We start from the raw sequence: 17,901 nt of genomic DNA, 5'->3' as shown, positions 1-17,901 counted from the left end.
GCAAATGGCCCCCTGCAGGTCTGCATGGAAATATGGGGTGACTTTTTCTTTTTTAAAAAGTTGTTTATTAATTATATGGAACTACACAAGATGCCCCTTTTATCGCAGAGCCTCTGGGAATGTTTGACAGTCCTTCATGCCTTTTCCTGCTCAGGCATCACTGGGAAGTGGAGCCAACATAAAACCAACTGGATCTTCTCTCCCTTTTGTAACAGAATGGAAAATTGGAGATAACTGCATTCAGTGGGCATGCTTGGCACAAAATAGTCTAGCAGCCCTGAATCTAACTCTCCTTTTTTGTTGAGCCTTCCCTTGTGGGTTTTCCACCTTTCCCCCCATTATGTTTTCTGCCTCTTTGGGGTCCAGGTCCCTCACCTAGTTACACACACAAACACACACATTCCCTCCTTTACAATCAGAGGTATACCTAGTGGTTGGTATTGCGGCAAAGTGGGCCGTGAGTGTGTGTGTGTGTAACAGTGTGTAACAAATGCACAAGGGACGCCTTTGTCTGCAATGTAGTCAACTGACAAACAGGAAAGATACAGTTGAGCAGGAAGCCTGAACGATGCTTTCTTCTGGCTAGCATATTTCAATCCATGCTAGAAGGAAGTGTTTTAGTTGCTTCACAATACTTCTTGTTTCTTCAAGAGCATTAAGAGTAATCCCCTTTGCAAACTGTACGATTAGCAAAAGCAAACATAAATTAAGCAAAACAACAGGGTCTTGTGCTTTCACAAGGAGCTGCTTCAGCATCCTTTTCCTGACAGGCTAAGCTAGAACTTCTGGCTTCAGGTCAGACCCAGGCAAGCCAAGTCACACAGGCCTTTTATACCGAAATAATATTAATATATACTACGCGGGTAGCACTGTGGTCTAAACCACGGAGCCTTGGGCTTGCGAACAGAAGGTCAGTGGTTCGAATCCCCACGACGGGATGAGCTCCCGCTGCTTGGTCCCTGCTCCTGCCAACCTAGCAGTTCGAAAGCACATCAAAGTGCAAGTAGATAAATAGGTACCGCTCTGGCGGGAAGGTAAACGGCTTTTCTGTGCTTTGCTCTGGTTCGCCAGAAGCGGCTTAGTCATGCTGGCCATATGACCCAGAAAAACTGCCTGCGGACAAATGCCAGCTCCCTTGGCCAGTAAAGTGAGATGGGCGCCGCAACCCCAGAGTCGTCCGTGACTGGACTTAACAGTCAGGGGTCCCTTTACCTTTTTAATATAAATACATGACAAAAGAATCTATCCTTCTACAACACTCCCAAGTGTGGTGGCCAGGACCATGATGTGAGAGCTCTGCCTTTTGACTCAAGTCAGCAAGCAGAGAAAAGTACAGAAAATTCACCTGTATGTGCGCACAACGCACACAAATATCCACACACACACAGCCTCCACTCACCCTGGCTCACTTTCTGAGTCTGTTGATCTCTCCCTTTATTTCTCTCTTTTGCAGCTAACTTCCCTGAAGACTAGGGGACGCGGGTGGTGCTGTGGGTAAAACCTCAGCGCCTAGGGCTTGCCGATCGCATGGTCGGTGGTTCGAATCCCCGCAGCGGGGTGAGCTCCCGTCTTTCGGTCCCAGCTCCTGCCCACCTAGCAGTTCGAAAGCACCCCTAAGTGCAAGTAGATAAATAGGTACCTCCAGATAGCTAGTGCCGGCTTGCCAGAGCAGCTTCATCACGCTGGCCACGTGACCCGGAGGTGTCTCCGGACAGCGCTGGCCCCCGGCCTCTTAAGTGAGATGGGTGCACAACCCTAGAGTCGGACACGACTGGCCTGCACGGGCCGGGGTATACCTTTACCTTTACCTTCCCTGAAGACTTGGGAGTGGGGGAGGATGAGGAGCAGATAAAGTTAGAAAAGAGATCAGTAAGGGATGTTTAGAGAGGCCCCCTTTCATTGTGCATGCACACAGTTTTCAATGCATGCCAGCTTTCTCTGCCTGCTGGCAGGAGAGCCTTCCAAATTTTGCCCAGGCAGAGCTCTCGCAAGGTAGGTGTACCCTGTAGCCGGGCTGTCAACAGAGCAGTTTTCCATGACTAAGGCATTGGGAGTGTTGCACATATAGTACTGGTAAAGGTGGGCAGATCCCTGGAAAAGAGGTGGGAAGCAAGCATATGGCAAGGAGAATTTCTCATTCCATTTGTGGATGTACTTAACATTGTTGACTCGCCAGTCCTTTTAGCAGTTTGAAATTCAGCAAAATTACTCACACTGGGCAACTGGTTTCGGAGGCAGCTGGAGTTCCACCCAGTTTGGTTCATGGTTCTGTTGGAGAAGGGCAGGGAAAAAGTGATTCTTCTACAGCTGGCACACCTGTGCCATTCCTGCTTCACCTATACCAGGCACGTCACCTATACCGGTAGATCACTGGACATCTGTGGTAGATCACTGGTAGATCACTGGCTCCCCCCCCAAGAAGCTCAACAATTTGGCTCCCCCCAAAAAAGTGCAACCACAACTGGACTTAACTGTCAGGGATCCCTTTACCTTTACTAATCTTGCAGTAATTGTATTAAGATGACTTCCAGTTAACGATGCCGTTGTAGAGCATGAGTGGAGGCCAGAATACAGTAGCAGTCCTGCCCTTTTCCAAAGCCCTATTCAAATGGCACATCTCCTGCACATGCACTCATTGCATGGTGGCAGGAGTGGGCCTGCAGCACCTACTCGCCCCAACACTGGCAAGTTTGGTGGGACGTTTGCAAAATCGAGCCTTCGTGTATAGTCTCTCCACGCGATACGGAGCCTTGTACGGTGATGTTTCCCAAATGTTGAATGCAGACGTAGACTTCGCTTTGCAGATATCCTGCCAAATGCTCAAGATCTGTGGTGGTCCAGGTCACAAGCGCCTCTGTTTCCCATTCCACATCTTCTGTGTGTGGAACGCCCTCCCATCAGATGTCAAGGAAATAAACAGCTATCTGACTTTTAGAAGACATCTGAAAGCAGCCCTGTTTAGGGAAGTTTTTAATGTTTGATGTTTTATTGCTTTATTATTGTTATTAATATTATGTTGGGTGCCGCCCAGAGTGGCTGGGGAAACCTAGCCAGATGGGCAGGGTATAAAGAAATTATTATTATTATTATTAGTAGTAGTATTTGGATGGGTGGGGAGAGAGAGCGGGTTCCGTACAGCCAGGGTTTTGGTAAAATGTCAACAGCAGAGAAGAGTCCAGCAACACTTCTGGAAGAAACAGATTTTTGAGATGGAGGGTTTAGAGGCAGAGGAGAAAAATATATTGTTGCATCCCTCTAATAAAGTCCAACTCTATGCACAACACTAACTAAATGTGGTATCTGGTTTTAGGTCACACTGGACATGCTACAGTTTGAGAACATTGCAGTGAGGCGAGTCGTAAAGAGCAACGAAGAGCTTGTGAGGAGCTTCAACGTTACCACCTTCCCTTCTGGCGTTCTCCTTGTCAAGAACGGCTCGTGCAGCAGCATCCCTGTGTGAGTTGCCGCTCTTACCATACCTCTTTATCTAGTAATATTCTTTAGCATGCGTAAACTCTCTTACGATCCCTATTCGTTTTCTTTAAGACTCCAAATATGACAACAACCTGGTTCACCATACAGTCGCGGATCTTGGGGGGGAGTCCAAAGAAATATGTACAGTGGTGCCTCGCAAGACGAAAAGAATCCGTTCCGCGAGTCTCTTCGTCTAGCGGTTTTTTCGTCTTGCAAAGCAAGCCCATTGACGGCTTAGCGGATTAGCGCTATTAGCGGCTTTTAGCAGCTTATCAGCTTAGCAGATAAGCAGATATGTGGCTTAGCGGCTTAGAAAAAGGGGGGGGAAGGGGGAAAAACCCGCAGGAACTCGCAAGACATTTTCGTCTTGCGAAGCAAGCCCATAGGGAAATTCGTTTTGCGAAGCACCTCCAAAACGGAAAACTCTTTCGTCTAGCGGGTTTTCCGTCTTGCGAGGCATTCGTCTTGCGGGGCACCACTGTACTTATTTGTGCCAGTTGTACAACCTGGGAACGCTCTGCATTAATGGTTCTTAAAAGACCAGTGCAAAAGAGTCGGCTGCTCCACAAGCCCCAGAGCAATGATTTTGGGTTCTGCTTTAGTAGGTTGAAAGTTTTGTGTCGGAGGGACTCTGGATTTCTGAACAGTTCTGAATTCAGTCACCAGGGTAAGGCCCAGTTCTGCCATTGCAATCCATGATGCATGCGGGACAAATTTGCATAAATGTGACTAACGTGTTGTGAGCTGCACTGCTTGTTTGTTGGTGTGTGTTTTGAGGGCATGCAGTGATTGTGGGGGAAGGGAGTGCAAGCACTGGAGATGATAGGAGATACAGTAGGGTTACTGGGCATGTTCTTGTGGTCCAGATGGTTGTGTGCTGCCTGTCCTGGCCTTAAAAAGGTAAAGGTAAAGGGACCCCTGACCGTTAGGTCCAGTTGCGAATGACTCTGGCGTTGGAGCGCTCATCTTGCTTTACTGGCCGAGGAAGCTAACGTTTGTCCACAGACAATTTTACTGGGTCATGTTGCCAACATGACTAAGCCGCTTCTGGCGAAACCAGAGCAGCGCACGGAAACGCCGTTTAGTTCCCCGCCGGAGCGGTACCTATTTATCTACTTGCACTTTGACGTGCTTTTGAACTGCTAGGTTGGCAGGAGCTGGGACTGAGCAACAGGAGCGCACCCCATCAGTGGGATTCGAACCACCGACCTTCCGATCGGCAAGCCCTAGGCTCAGTGATTTAGACCACAGCGCCACCCACATCCCCTGGCCTGGCCTTAGCCTTCTGCAATCAATGAAAGTACCAGCTTCTGTGGTCGTGAGCTTCAGCTCTGGCTTTTATGCTTTTATGCTTGGGACTTCATGGCCTAGGACCCTCGTACCTACGGGACCGCCTCTCCCTCAAGGTCTATAAATAGCAACACCCTAGAGGTCCCAGGCCCTAAGGAAGTTAGATTAGCCTCAAAAAGAGCCAGGGCCTTTTCAACTCTGGCTCCGGCCTGGTGGAACGCTCTGTCCCATGAGACCAGGGCCCTGCAGGATCTGATTTCTTTCCGCAGGGCCTGTAAGACAGAGTTGTTCCGCCTGGCCTTTGGCTTGGAGCCAATTTGATTCCCCCCCCTTTCTTTTTTCTTTTCCTTTCTCCTCCTGCAATGAGGCTACATTTTAATATTTTGATGTTTCAATATTTTAATGTTGTATTCTAATTTTGTTTTTAAGTTGTATTCATTCAACTTATTTTTATTATTGCTTGTTAGCTGCTCTGAGCCCGGCCTTGGCTGGGGAGGGCGGGGTATAAATAAAAATTATTAATATGATAATGTTGGTGTGGGTGGCTGTCCAGGGAATGGATGACCCAGGCTTTCAAGGCATCCCAGTTAACCCCTCTGGGGAGTTTCCACTCAGTTGCTACCTAGTTTGAATTATGCTGCAGGAAATAGCATAATTCAAACTAGCAGGGGAGGGTGCAAAATTGGCTAAAATATGTCCATAAATTAAAAAAATGATTATTGCCTCATAAGAAAATTTTAAATAGAGGGTGAATTGAATGGGTGGAGGGGGGTTGGAGGAGAGGCAGAAAGAAGAGCTAATTTGTCCATGGCTAGGGGATGCAATTTGGATGGTTCTGCAATATCCCCTAGCTATGGCTCTGTTCCCTGTCCTCCTAGGTTTTGCTCTGTAACAATGATGGTTAGAAATTTGCCAGAGTTCCCCCTGCCACAGGATTCTTTTCCCCAGTTTTTATAACTTTCTTTGTGGGAGGTCACATTTGGTCAACCCGCAAAACAACGAAAGCTATCCAGATTCCTAGATATCCCCTCTTCCGGTCGATCTTTGTGGTAGGACATTGGTTCTGAAGCTCCATCTGTGCAGGTGGGCAGGTCCCTGGCAACTGCATTGCCGAAGGCTGTTCTTAGCCAGATGCTTGGGCCTGTGAGCGCTTGTTGGGAAAAACATGGGCCACCCTGCGCTCCGCATGACAGACTCTCCACTGGAGGGAGGATCCTGTTGCACCTGAAGCCAGGAACGGGAATGTCTCTTTGGGTGTTTCTCAAGCATGGATGTCTCCTAGCGATGAAACCAATGAGCAAGGAGGCCTCTCGCTTTATGGAGGGTGTGGAATGTGTCTTGGAATGTTCCTATGGGAAGCACCAGTAGAGCAGCCATTACGGATAGGCAGTTGGACCAGATAATTGCATGTCTGTCCTTCTCTTGCTTTTTTGTGCCACAACCTCCTACACTGAAAACCTACAGAGTCCTCTAAAGTATTTGTCTGCAAGCTTGAGACCTTAGAAAAGCTGGACTATTTGGGCGGAGGAAGGTGGCAGCACCTCACAAGGTTTTTCCAGCCCTACATTGAGATACCAGTGATGGAACCTAGGACCTTCTGCATGCAAAATACACACTTTTGTCACTTAGCTATAGTCCCACCTGAACTGGAAGGCTCTGTGATAAGGCAGTATATTGTAATACGCTTGTTGTCCCAGTGGCCTTGGTAGCTGACACCTGTAGCCAAGGAGCTCTCATTTTCTGTTGTGGATTTCTGTCTTTTTCTCCTTAATGAATTGCAGATTATAAGACTCCACCTAGACTGTGAAGAGGAGCCTTTACTTGATTTATTTTTTTGAAGCGTTGAATATAATCAAGCACGGTGTTCCAAGTCTGGCAAGCGACCGGCTCTCGTTTCCTGACCCTCCTCTCACCCAGCTGCTCTGCTCCTCTGCCTGCTTTTCTTGTTGCGGAAAAGTTCATTAGGAGCCACACAATGGAGATGCTGGCGGAGAACAATAGAACCTGGGCTTGGACCCTCTGGTGGATTCTTGCTGCTGAATAGGGCATGAAAATAACAAGCAGATGGTCTCTCTCTCCCTCCCTCCCTCCCAGCCCCGCAACCTCCATGCAGTTTGATTGATGTCCACCTGGCAGCGAAGGCATTAGTGCGGCAGGCAAAGGGGCACATGGGCACTGTGTCTTCCTCAGGAATGGGGCTCGGAGAGGAGACGGTTCTGCTCGCCCCCTTGCCAAAGAGGGGGGAGCCTCTTCCACGCTTGTTGTAGCTGGCTTCCTAGCTGGTGCACATGGGATTTGCAAGAACGAATCAGGGAGGCGGTGAGCCATGCCGCAGGAGGCTCCCTTTGTTCTTCCATGCCAGCTTCACCCAACAGGAGAGCCATTGTTTTCCTTGCTGGTAGAGGAGAAAATTGTTTGCCTGATGTTGATGTCTCCTGACCATCTGCTTGCAGGGAGGCACGCGGCTGAAAAAGCAGAGTGGCTGCTGGTGGCTGCTGTTGCCTTCTGGGCTTTGTTGCCACTGTCATCGCCTCCCCCCACACGGGTGGGCAGCTTTCCTTTTTTTTATAATAATATTTTTTTATAAAATTTTCCGAATATTTTTTAAACATGACACCCATCTTATATATAATACATAAAAACCGATTGGCCATCTCGGCCTGTGAATTCCCTCTTCCTTGGCTCATGGTTTTCTTATTTATACTCTAATATTGCATTTTGTTGTTATTATTATTATTACCCTTATATCCTATTCTTAAATAAATATTCAATTAAAAATCACCCTTAATAATAAGTGATAAATTTAACCTAACAAAACTTATTGTAACCCTACTAACATAATAATAATAATAATAATAATAATAATTTATTTGTACCCCACTCCCATCTGGCTGGGTTTCCCCAGCCACTCTGGGCAGCTTCCAACAAAGATTAAAAATACATTAAAAACTTCCCTGAACAGGGCTGCCTTCAGATGTCTTCTAAATGTCAGGTACTTGTTTATCTCTTTGACATCTGATGGGAGGGCGTTTCACAGGGCAGGTGCCACTACCAAGAAGACCCTTTGCCTGGTTCCTTGTAGCGTTGCTTCTCGCAGTGAGGGAACCACCAGAAGGCCCTCGGCACTGGACCTTGCAGTCCGGGCTGAACGATGGGGGTGGAGACGCTCCTTCAGGTATACAGGACCGAGGCCGTTTAGGGCTTTCAAGGCCAGCACCCACACTTTGAATTGTGCTCGGAAATGTACTGGGAGCCAATGCAGGTCTTTCAAGACGATGTTAATTGTTTACAATTGTCTTTCAAATAGAACGGGCAGGCAGCTTTCCTGCTCATTTCGTTCCACTTTGGGCTGCGGGCAGAGTTGGGTTTTCTCATCAGGATATTCAGAGCTGCCTCCTGCTCTGTGCCGCCTTGCCTGAAAATGGCTGGCTGGCTGATGCGGAGCTTGCTCCCTCTTGCATCCTATGGGGAGGGTGAGATTTATTCCATGGGGAATTCAGTGATAGGGAGAGAGGCAGGGAGACACAGAAAACCTAAGACGGTGGGAAAGAAGTCTAGGCTACAGCTCCCATCGTCTCTGACCATTGGCCAGGGCTGATGTGAGCTAGAGTCAAACAATTCAGGGCCGGGGGGGGGGGACGCAGCTTTCAGCGCATAAGGGCCCATGGGAGGCAGCATGGGAGGTGAAAGTCAGGTTTGATGTTGCAGAACTGTTAAGACTGGATCAGCCAGCACTATCACAACCACGGTTATTGTTCCAAGCTCATAGCGACAGCACCTTCTCCTTCTCTCTCTCTTTAAAATAATAATTGTTACTAGTTTTCAGTTACAATCCAATAATAGCCTCATTATAACAATACCAATTTATAATACAATTATTAAGACCAAATTATATAATTTAGACAAAGTGTGCTAGAATTTTTGTTTGATGATTTTCTTTACTTCTGCGTTCCAAAATCTTATTAATTTCAATTATATTCCAGTCCTCATAATAATCCCTTATACAACAACTGCAATATTAGTAACTTCTATTTGTAGTGACACATTAAATGATTTATAAAACTACAAGTGAGGCACTCAGAATTATATCCTTGTTCTTCCTGTGTGTGGCAATTATTCTGTCCGTTGTGTTTCTTCCTGTCCTTGTGAAATGTTATGTCTCTCTTTTCCCTGGTTGCTGCTGTTACCCATCATGCCTTGGGCGGAGCTGATATCGCATGGTTGCTCCAGAAATTTCTCCCTCACTCTGTCCCAGATTCCTTGGCCCAACATCTGAAATTTACTTCTGGTAGTGATGTGGAAAAGTTGCAGCTGTGCATGTGTATGGATTAATGATTCAGGGGGGAGCGGTCAGATTGGTTTGCCTTTGCGTGCAAGTTAAGCTGACTTTCTGAAACCCAGACGGCTGTGTGATGCCAGGTAGAAGGGTGAAAGTACCCAGGTTCTCAGTTGGTCCCTCAAGGTCTGCCCTCCTTCCCACACATGACAATAAGTAACCAAACAATTAAACCCCTATGTTGCAAACAATTATCAGTAATATTCAAAGCAACACGATGACCAAGTACAACAATGCAATATCAGTATAAACTCTTTATATACAGTGGTGCCTCGCAAGACGAAAATAATTCGTTCCGCGAGTCTCTTTGTCTAGCGGTTTTTTCGTCTTGCGAAGCACGGCTATTAGCGGCTTAGCGGCTTAGCGCTACTAGCGGCTTAGCGGCTATTAGCGGCTTAGCGGCTATTAGCAGCTTAGCGGCTACTAGCGGCTTAGAAAAAGGGGGGGAAAGGGAAAAAACTCGCAAGACTCGCAAGACGTTTTTGTCTTGCGAAGGAAGCCCATAGGGAAATTCGTCTTGCGAAGCGCCTCGAAAAACGGAAAACCCTTTCGTCTAGCGAGTTTTTCGTCTTGCGAGGCATTCGTCTTGCGGGGCACCACTGTAATCTATACGGAACAGAAATCTTATAAATCTCTGAAAGTCACAAAATGTACACTCTTGGTGGATTCTCTTAAAACATAGAACCAAATAAATATAAGTCTCTGAAAGTCTTTGTAGCCTATGCAAGTCTCTGAAAGAAGCAGTAGGTCAGATACTTATCTGCTGAAAACAAGCCGTAAAGCTTTGTTTTATGATGTCCAATGCTGCCGAAGTGGTCTGTAAACAGAGGTAGTGAACAGTGATTCTGGATATACCCACTGTTAAGTGGAATTCTTCTTCAGCACAGCAGAAGGATACAGAAATGCTGTGTGATGCCAGGTGGAAGGGTGAAAGCACCCATGATCTCAGTTGGTATCTCAAGGTCTGCTTTCCTTTCCACGCAGGCATGTTGACTCGAGACCACTTTACACAGACTTCCTGAAGAAACTGCCTGGGGTTGTTAGAGGAGACACCTTCAAGCCCACTGTGCTGCCACCTGTACCAACTACTACACCTGGGCCCTGGAAGGTGATAGACAGGTGAGAACCACCTTTGATGCTTCCAGTTCTTCTGCTCTTTCTTCTCGCTCAGCACTGCTTTGTTTTTGCAGCACCTCCATCACTTCGTGGCTTATGAAGGCCCTGTCAGGGTTCGACACCACAAGCTCATTAGCTGAGGGCCCTTCCTTTACAACACTGTAGCTCTGTTGAATACAGTGGAAGCTCAGGTCGCGAACGCGATCCGATGCACGTTCGGAACCCACACAGTTCGCAACTTGCAGCATTCGCAACCCGCAGCTGCACGTCTGCGCACGTGCGGGTTGCGATTCGGTGTTTCTGCGCATGCGCGAAGTGCAGTTTAACACTTCTGAGCATGCGTGACCGCCGAAACCCGGAGGTAACCCATTCCAGTACTTCCGGGTTTCAGCAGTCCGTAACCCGAAAAAATGCAACTTGAAGCATCTGTAACCTGAGTTATGACTGTACTACAAAACAGATAAAGTAGCCTTACGGTGCCCCTAATTTTTGAAAACTCCCTCCAGAAAATGTCAATTAAGTTGGAAAAGGATGGTCAAATTCATTCCTTTAAAAAGAAAAACCAACCCTTCAGGCCAAGAGAAGAGAGCATTTTTCTTCACTCCGGACATGAGATAATTGGGATAAGCTGCAAAGGCAACAAGCAAGTCTTGTGCCGTTCTGAAAACCAAGAGATTCATTATGACTTCAGGTGTTTGGGTTCTAGGGCCAACTTTATTGGGATGCAGGAGGCTTTTGATGAGCCCTGTCCCACAAAAATGCATGCCGCAATACAGCTGCTAGTTGTTGAGGTGCTTCCTTCTTTATTTTTGCTACAGCAAATGGATAGGGGTGGCCTCCTCTGCAGTCTCTGCAGAGACTGTGGGTGACTCTCTGGTGTCAGCCATCAGCTCTACTGAAGGCTCACTCCAAAGAGGTAATGGGAGATGATGGGCAAAGGTCCCCTTTCCCCCATCTGCAAAGTGGATTGTTGCAAATTCTGTGGCTACAGTTGGGCTGAAGGAGGAGTTGGATTTAGCCTTCAGGTTGATGCTTCCTGTATAAGTTATGTACCTTGGTTTTCAAACAGCTTAGTTCTCAAACGTTTTGGCTCCCGAACAATCAAAACCCGGAAGTGACTGTTCCGGTTTTTGAATGTTCTTTTGGCAGCCAAACACCTGACGGGGTTTCCGCAGCTTCCGATTGGCTGCAGGAACTTCCTGCTTTGGTTTTTTAATGCTTTGGAAGTCGAACGGACTTCCAGAACGGATTACGTTCAACTTCTAAAATGTAGCTGCCATGTTGAGCTCTTGCTTTCTTTCTCTCTCTCTCTCTCTCTGCCACAGGAGAAAATTGTACATGGCTGACGTGGAATCGGCAGTGCTTTACACGCTAAGGAGAGAGGCAACACGATATGATTTCCTAGAGAAAGAGCAACTCTCCGCAATGAAGCAGTATGTGGCTGTTTTGGTCAAGGTGAGCTTTGATGAATTATTTTCCTGCCTCTCCTCCCCCTTCCTCGTGAATCTTAGCTTCTGCATATATACAGACTTGCCTCCCTGTTATCTCGGTAGTGACTTTGTTTTAAAATGATATGTGAGAGCTACTAATCTTGTTCTGGGTTTCTTTCTTTTATTCTTTAAAAATCAAATGTCAAGTGTCCTCTTTTCTCAAAAACAATACAATAACTTCTCAGTTATCATTATTATTTTGTAAAGTCTTTCTGAGGGGGGGGTGGACTTTGACCTGCGAGTTTGCATAATATGTCGGTGGTGGTTGAACCTACAGAGCGGAAGCGAGGGAGAGGGGCGACAAAGGTCTTAAACCAGATTGGGTGAGTCTTACCGATCTAGTCTGTAGTTGAGGGAAATCTGAGACATGGGATGTGTATGTTTCTGTTGAAAACAAAACCACAAAAAAAGGAAAGTAGAGGTAATATGAAGCGATTTCCTCAAGCCTCTGAGAATTTGTAAGGAATATTTTGAGGGTGGGATTAAGGCAAGGGAAATTCCTTGCCTGTCCACAGAACTGCTTGCTATACAATATTTTTATAGCTATAACATCTTCAAATTTAGGGTTGGCAAATTTCTAGCACGTTACAGCAGAGCAGGGGCAACAACATATAGCTGTGAGTTCTTTAACCCGTCCCCTTTCCTGAAACTCCCCCTTCAGGAGGCCTGAACTGGGAACAAGATGCACTGCAACATTTTGATGCAGATCCCATTTGTTTGTTTGTAGTCATGATTGTTCCAGCTCCGTGGTTCCAAACACGGAGAGAATCGTATCAGCTTTGTTTTATAGCACAGAATCTGGAGTTTTGAAAACTATAGCTTCCATTCCTTTTTAAAAAGGAAAAAGGCTTCTAGACCTTGTATTCCATGGGCTTCAACATTTAGAGAGTAGAGTTTCTGCTGTACATTTTCTTCCCTGGCCTTCAGTCTTGTCACTTTACCCAAACTTCTCTACAGTCTCTCAGTTACCCTCTTTGCCACCGAAGCCTCTTCCATTGAGATTATCACACAGGGGCTTGCTCTGGTTGTGACAAGAGTGTCATAATAACAAAACCACAAAAGAGTTAACACGGCTTCTGAAAGGCACTTTTTGGTTTTGTTTCTTTTGCTGCAATAAATCTTTTAAACCCTGGTATCGAAAGGCCATAAAGCACAAGCGGGTACAGTCTGTGACATTTATTTTCAAAGCTCTTAAGTTATAGCTCAGATACATTTTGTTTCTGTTTGACCTTTGCATATGAATGTTACAGACTGCATGGTCTTTTGCTCTGAGTGCTTTCTAGAGTTTCTCTCTCCCTCTCTCCCTCTCTCTCTTTGTGCCTGTGTTATATGAGTATTTTGACATTCTAGCTAGAGCCGGCCCACCAATGAGGCCGGGTGAAGCACCTGCCTCAGGCGGCAGAAGCACAAAGTCAAATCATTTATTGATTGATTTAAAAAAGGCAATAATAATCTTAAGACTTGAGACAGAGAATCTACCTGCAGAGGGGGATAAGGGGTTCAAACGCCAGAGGTGGGTGGTGAAAAAAAGATGAGTTAAAGCCACACCTTTCGCAATGTTTGTGTCCCTGTTTTTGCCAACCCGAAATGTGATCTCATTCTCTCCTTCCCTCCAGAAGGGGAGGGAAATATCTTCTATCAGATATTTATGGGATATTGCAGTGGTCTCCCTCTCTGCAATTTCGTGGCAATACATCGCCTGTGTCTGAAGTTGTGAGGTTTCAAAGCTGAAACCATAAATCACGCAAGGCCAAATAGTACACCGCATGCCTCCTTTCTGGTTACGAAGCAAAATGGGGAGGAGGGGAATTGCTGGCAAGGCTTTGGCTGGCTGGAGCCTTGTCCCAGAAGTTAAATGCCTGTCACCAGCCTAAGTAGTCTCTTACTAAACTGTGGCATACATGTTGAGAGAAGGAAGGATGCTGCCAAGGGAATGAAGATGGGAAAGGATGGGGCTGGAATGCCTTAAGAGACAGGTGGTGTTGGGAGGAAAAATAGGTGCAGAAAAATAATTTACATCTATCAAGTTATCTGTGTGTCTGTTCTCCCCTGCGCACACCGTCTCTACAAATGAATGCCATTCTCTCTAACCCAAATACAAGCAGGAATGGAAACAAGGGGCCTCTGTAGTGCCCTGATCATCAGTGTGTCCCTCTCCCCCCACCATCTGCAGAGTAAGGGGACAGAGGCTGAAAGATGGAAGGGAGGGCATGGAAGCAAAGTTGCAGGTGTTCACAATATGTGAGGCTGCAGTACACGGTTAGCTGCTTATTGTTATTTAATGAAGTTCTCACCCTGGGCCAGCAGGGGGATACTGTAGATAGTTTTCACTTAGGTCCACATATGCAAATAAGGGATTGAAAGTGACGTTCAGTGATTGGATAGTTACAGAAAGTTGTTACAGTTGCGTTGTAGTGGAGCTCCATATAAGCAGGCTGGTTGAACCCTTCAGTTCAGTTCTGTTCTGGCCTGTGAATAAACAAAAGCTGTTCGAAGAATCGCTGTGTCGGCTGATATGTTCACCCACAACTTAACACTTATGTTGTGTGGAAGGTGCAAGCAGGTGCCTTAGTGTACGACTTCGGTGCTTTTTAGTGGATGGGGGAAGTTGTAAGACTGTTAAGTCTTAACTTAAGCAAGGGATGGCGAACCTGTGGCGCTCTCTCACGCTCTCTCACGCTCTCCGCATATTGCTAGACTTCCACTCCCCATCACCTGCGACCATTGACTATTCTGGCTGGTGCCTGAAATCCATCGACAACTGGAAGGTAACAGATTCTGCATTCCCTATCTTAAATTAAGGGGGTTTTTGGCCCTAGAATGAAAATACACTTATGCACCTGCCAGCTGTGGATTTATATCAACTTTGTTCTTCTGACAAGGAAAGCTGGAGTCCACCAAAGTTTATGCAGCAAACAGATCCTGTAGACAATAAAGTGCTACAAGATTCTTGCATAGATTTACACACACACACAAACGCACACTACCTATAAAAGATCATGTACTGATTGTTACCATAAAAACATCATGGCACCAGCCCTTTCCTTAAAAGTAAGTGGCCCTAACAGAGAAGAAGGAAGTCCCAAAGAGCTGATTGCAGCAACGTGCCGATTCTGTAGATTCCCCCTCTCCGTAATTGAAAACAGTCATAAATACAGGAAGAATAAAATTGCAAGAGAATAAAATAGCAACTGTAATAATCATAGGAAGCTTTAAAAAAGGAAAAAATGAATGAATGGCGTAAAATAAATTCCATTGTGGAATACAAGGTTCATACCAAATAGTCACGCATGCCGCCAAGTAAACTCATATTTAGTGAGGACGTGCCAACCATGAAATTGTTGCGTCATATAAATCGCAAAATAAATAAATATTTATTTATTTAGTAACAGGCTCTTTAACTACCCTTCCGGAAAAGCGCAACGGGGATAAAAGCAACAGTTTTGTGCCCAATGCAAGATCTGACCACAAGATGGAGCAGTCTTACTAGGATCCAAGTATTAAACTAATTACCGCTCTTGGATTTTCTCTCATCCAATAGTCGTGTTTCTCTCTCCCACCCACCCCAATGCACCCAGCCACTGTACACGCTTGAAAAATCTAAAGCTCCGGAGGACCCATAGCTTTGTATCTATAACATCCTAGGTTCAGGCCCCAACATCACTGCTTCAAAAGATATTTGGGTAGCAGGATGGGGGAGAGCTGAGCCTCAGACCCTAAGACAGCTGCTGCCCTCCCCTGGCCCTACTTCAGTCTGATTCTGCATGGGGCAACTTTGCATGAATGGAGGCAGCGCTGTAGCCCCACGGCAAGTGCTTGATCCTTCTATTCTTCCTGCAGACTACTTAGGAAAGGTAGGAATCAAGGGAAAAGGAGTATTTCCCTAGGTTGGTTGGTTGGTTTTTAAACCCACTGTAAAGGTAAAGGGACCCCTGACCATTAGGTCCAGTTGCGGACGACTCTGGGGTTGCGGCACTCATCTCGCTTTATTGGCCAAGGGAGCTGGCGTACAGCTTCCGGGTCATGTGGCCAGCATGACTAAGCCGCTTCTGGCGAACCAGAGCAGCGCATGGAAATGCCGTTTACCTTCCCGCCGGAGCGGTACCTATTTATCTACTTGCACTCTGATGTGCATTTGAACTGCTAGGTGGGCAGGAGCAGGGACCGAGCAATGGGAAATCACCCTGTCGTGGGGATTCAAACCGCCAACCTTCTGATTGGCAAGTCCTAGGCTCTGTGGTTTAACCCACAGCGCCACCCGCGTCCCTAAACCTACTGTATTTGGAAGTTAATGGCTGCTCTCCCATTTAGAGCAAGTTGCACCCCATGATTGGGTAGCAGAGCAGGTATATCGGCAGAGCTTTCATGAATAGCAACATAGGGTTCTTAATATCCTTTTATTCATCCTCCCAATCAATTTTCCTGGTTCCTTCCCTCCCCCCATCTCCTCCCCTGTTCAACCTGTCAATTTCCCACTTGTCTGTCTGCCTTCCTGTGACATGCCCCCCCCATCTCTCTCTCCCCCCTCTCCATCGCCTCTTTGAACGTATGTAGCTCTTTGGCCCCCTCTCCCTGGAGTGCTTGTGGTTTTAAAGTGCTGATGCTAATTGGATTTGAGTTGACTTATTGTCAAAGTAGCTTTGCGGGTTCCTTGGAGACTATTTTGGAGTTACGAGCAAGATTTGGATCTTGGCCCTTGGCCCGCAGGGGCCGGCTTCTTTGCTTATTGCAGCATCTAAGGGTACAGAATGAACAAAAGGATCTCCCGGTATTAGCAGTGGCTAAGATGAATTCGGACAGGGAATTCCCACATCGCCCACAGGAAAGCAGAAGGAGAGCTGGATGCAAGCAGAGCAAGTTTGAGGAATTCCAGCTTCCAACAGTTGGACAAGGAGGAAGGACTTGGAGCAGAGCAATCAGCAGGCAGGCAGAAGGGAATACCCAAGGATAGGTTTGTGGCTTCCATTGGTAAAAGGTAAAGGTAAAGGGACCCCTGACCATTAGGTCCAGTCGTGGCCGACTCTGGGGTTGCGGCGCTCATCTTGCTTTATTGGCCAAGGGAGCCGGCGTACAGCTTCTGGGTCATGTGGCCAGCATGACTAAGCCGCTTCTGGCGAACCAGAGCAGTGCACGGAAACGCCGTTTACCTTCCCTATTTATCTACTTGCACTTTGAGGTGCTTTCAAACTGCTAGGTTGGCAGGAGCAGGGACCAAGCAACGGGAGCTCACCCCGTGGCGGGGATTCAAACCGCTGACCTTCTGATCGGCAAGTCCTAGGCTCTGTGGTTTAACCCACAGCGCCACCCGCGTCCTTGCCACTGGTAATAAGTTGCAGCAAATATTGGGACTATTCCTATTGGAAGGGTCTCCTTCGAGACAGAAGCGTAGGAAGGTCAGGTGGTACCCGGTGCGGAACATTTCTTGTCACCCATCCTCAGAAACATTGGTTATTATTATTTGCCTGCAAAAATGATTTTACGTTATTTCATATTTTCTTACAAAGGAATGTGGATTCTGAGCCTCTGATAACAAGAAGGTGACTATGGACAGATACTTAAATCTACAGGATGGATTATGTTTTGGCTTGTGTTATTTTATTTATATTTATTTAATAAAATTTATTTTTTAAAAAACCTGCAAAGTGGTTTACCAAAACAAAACAACAACAACACAGCAGTAAAATCAAGAAACCCTACTTTAAAACATACAAAAACTAAAATGTTAAGATTAAAATGACTTCAACTTCCTAATCATCTAGGTATGCTTGCCTAAAGAAGGATGCTTTTAGCAGGTGCCCAAAAAGAGTCTAGCAAAGGCACGTGCTTTGTTGAAATTTTAGCCTTCACGACAAAGGAAAACGGCTAAGTAAACAGCTGTTTTCGTGGAGGAGGGTCAATATATTAACTGATATGCATGAAATTTCATATGTAGCTCTAGAATCCCTAGGGTAGTAAGATAAGACCTTTGGAGCGGGCATTTTCTTAAAAAAGTTTTTAATGAACCGCCCTAGTAGGGCAGTAATTGTTCCTTGATAATTTGTCACCCCCCTCCATGTGTTACCAAAAAGGAGGAATGCAGCAGCGAGCAGCAGCAGCTTCTTTAGCTTCAGGTGGCTGGAAAGCCAGACAGGATGTTTGTGACTGTTACCATGGTAAGAAAGGGGCAGTCCATTCACCGTACTGAGCACCGGATGT

General features: G+C 46.4%; 1 protein-coding gene across 1 annotated transcript in view; it reads left to right on the top strand.

Annotated features, from left to right (window-relative positions):
• QSOX1 (quiescin sulfhydryl oxidase 1) overlaps nt 1–17,901 on the top strand; it is a 74,051-nt gene that overhangs the window by 44,214 nt on the left and 11,936 nt on the right. The window contains exons 6-8 of the mRNA XM_081865153.1: nt 3,311–3,456; nt 10,085–10,219; nt 11,542–11,671. Coding sequence (XP_081721279.1) covers nt 3,311–3,456; nt 10,085–10,219; nt 11,542–11,671 — 411 coding nt within the window. The remainder of the gene's footprint in view (nt 1–3,310; nt 3,457–10,084; nt 10,220–11,541; nt 11,672–17,901) is intronic.

This window comes from Podarcis erhardii (assembly GCF_964252035.2).
Source record: "Podarcis erhardii genome assembly, chromosome: 6".
NCBI classification, from domain to species: Eukaryota; Metazoa; Chordata; class Lepidosauria; order Squamata; family Lacertidae; genus Podarcis; species Podarcis erhardii.
Note: the sequence above shows the minus strand (reverse complement) of the source record. Positions and strands in the feature narration are given on the sequence as shown.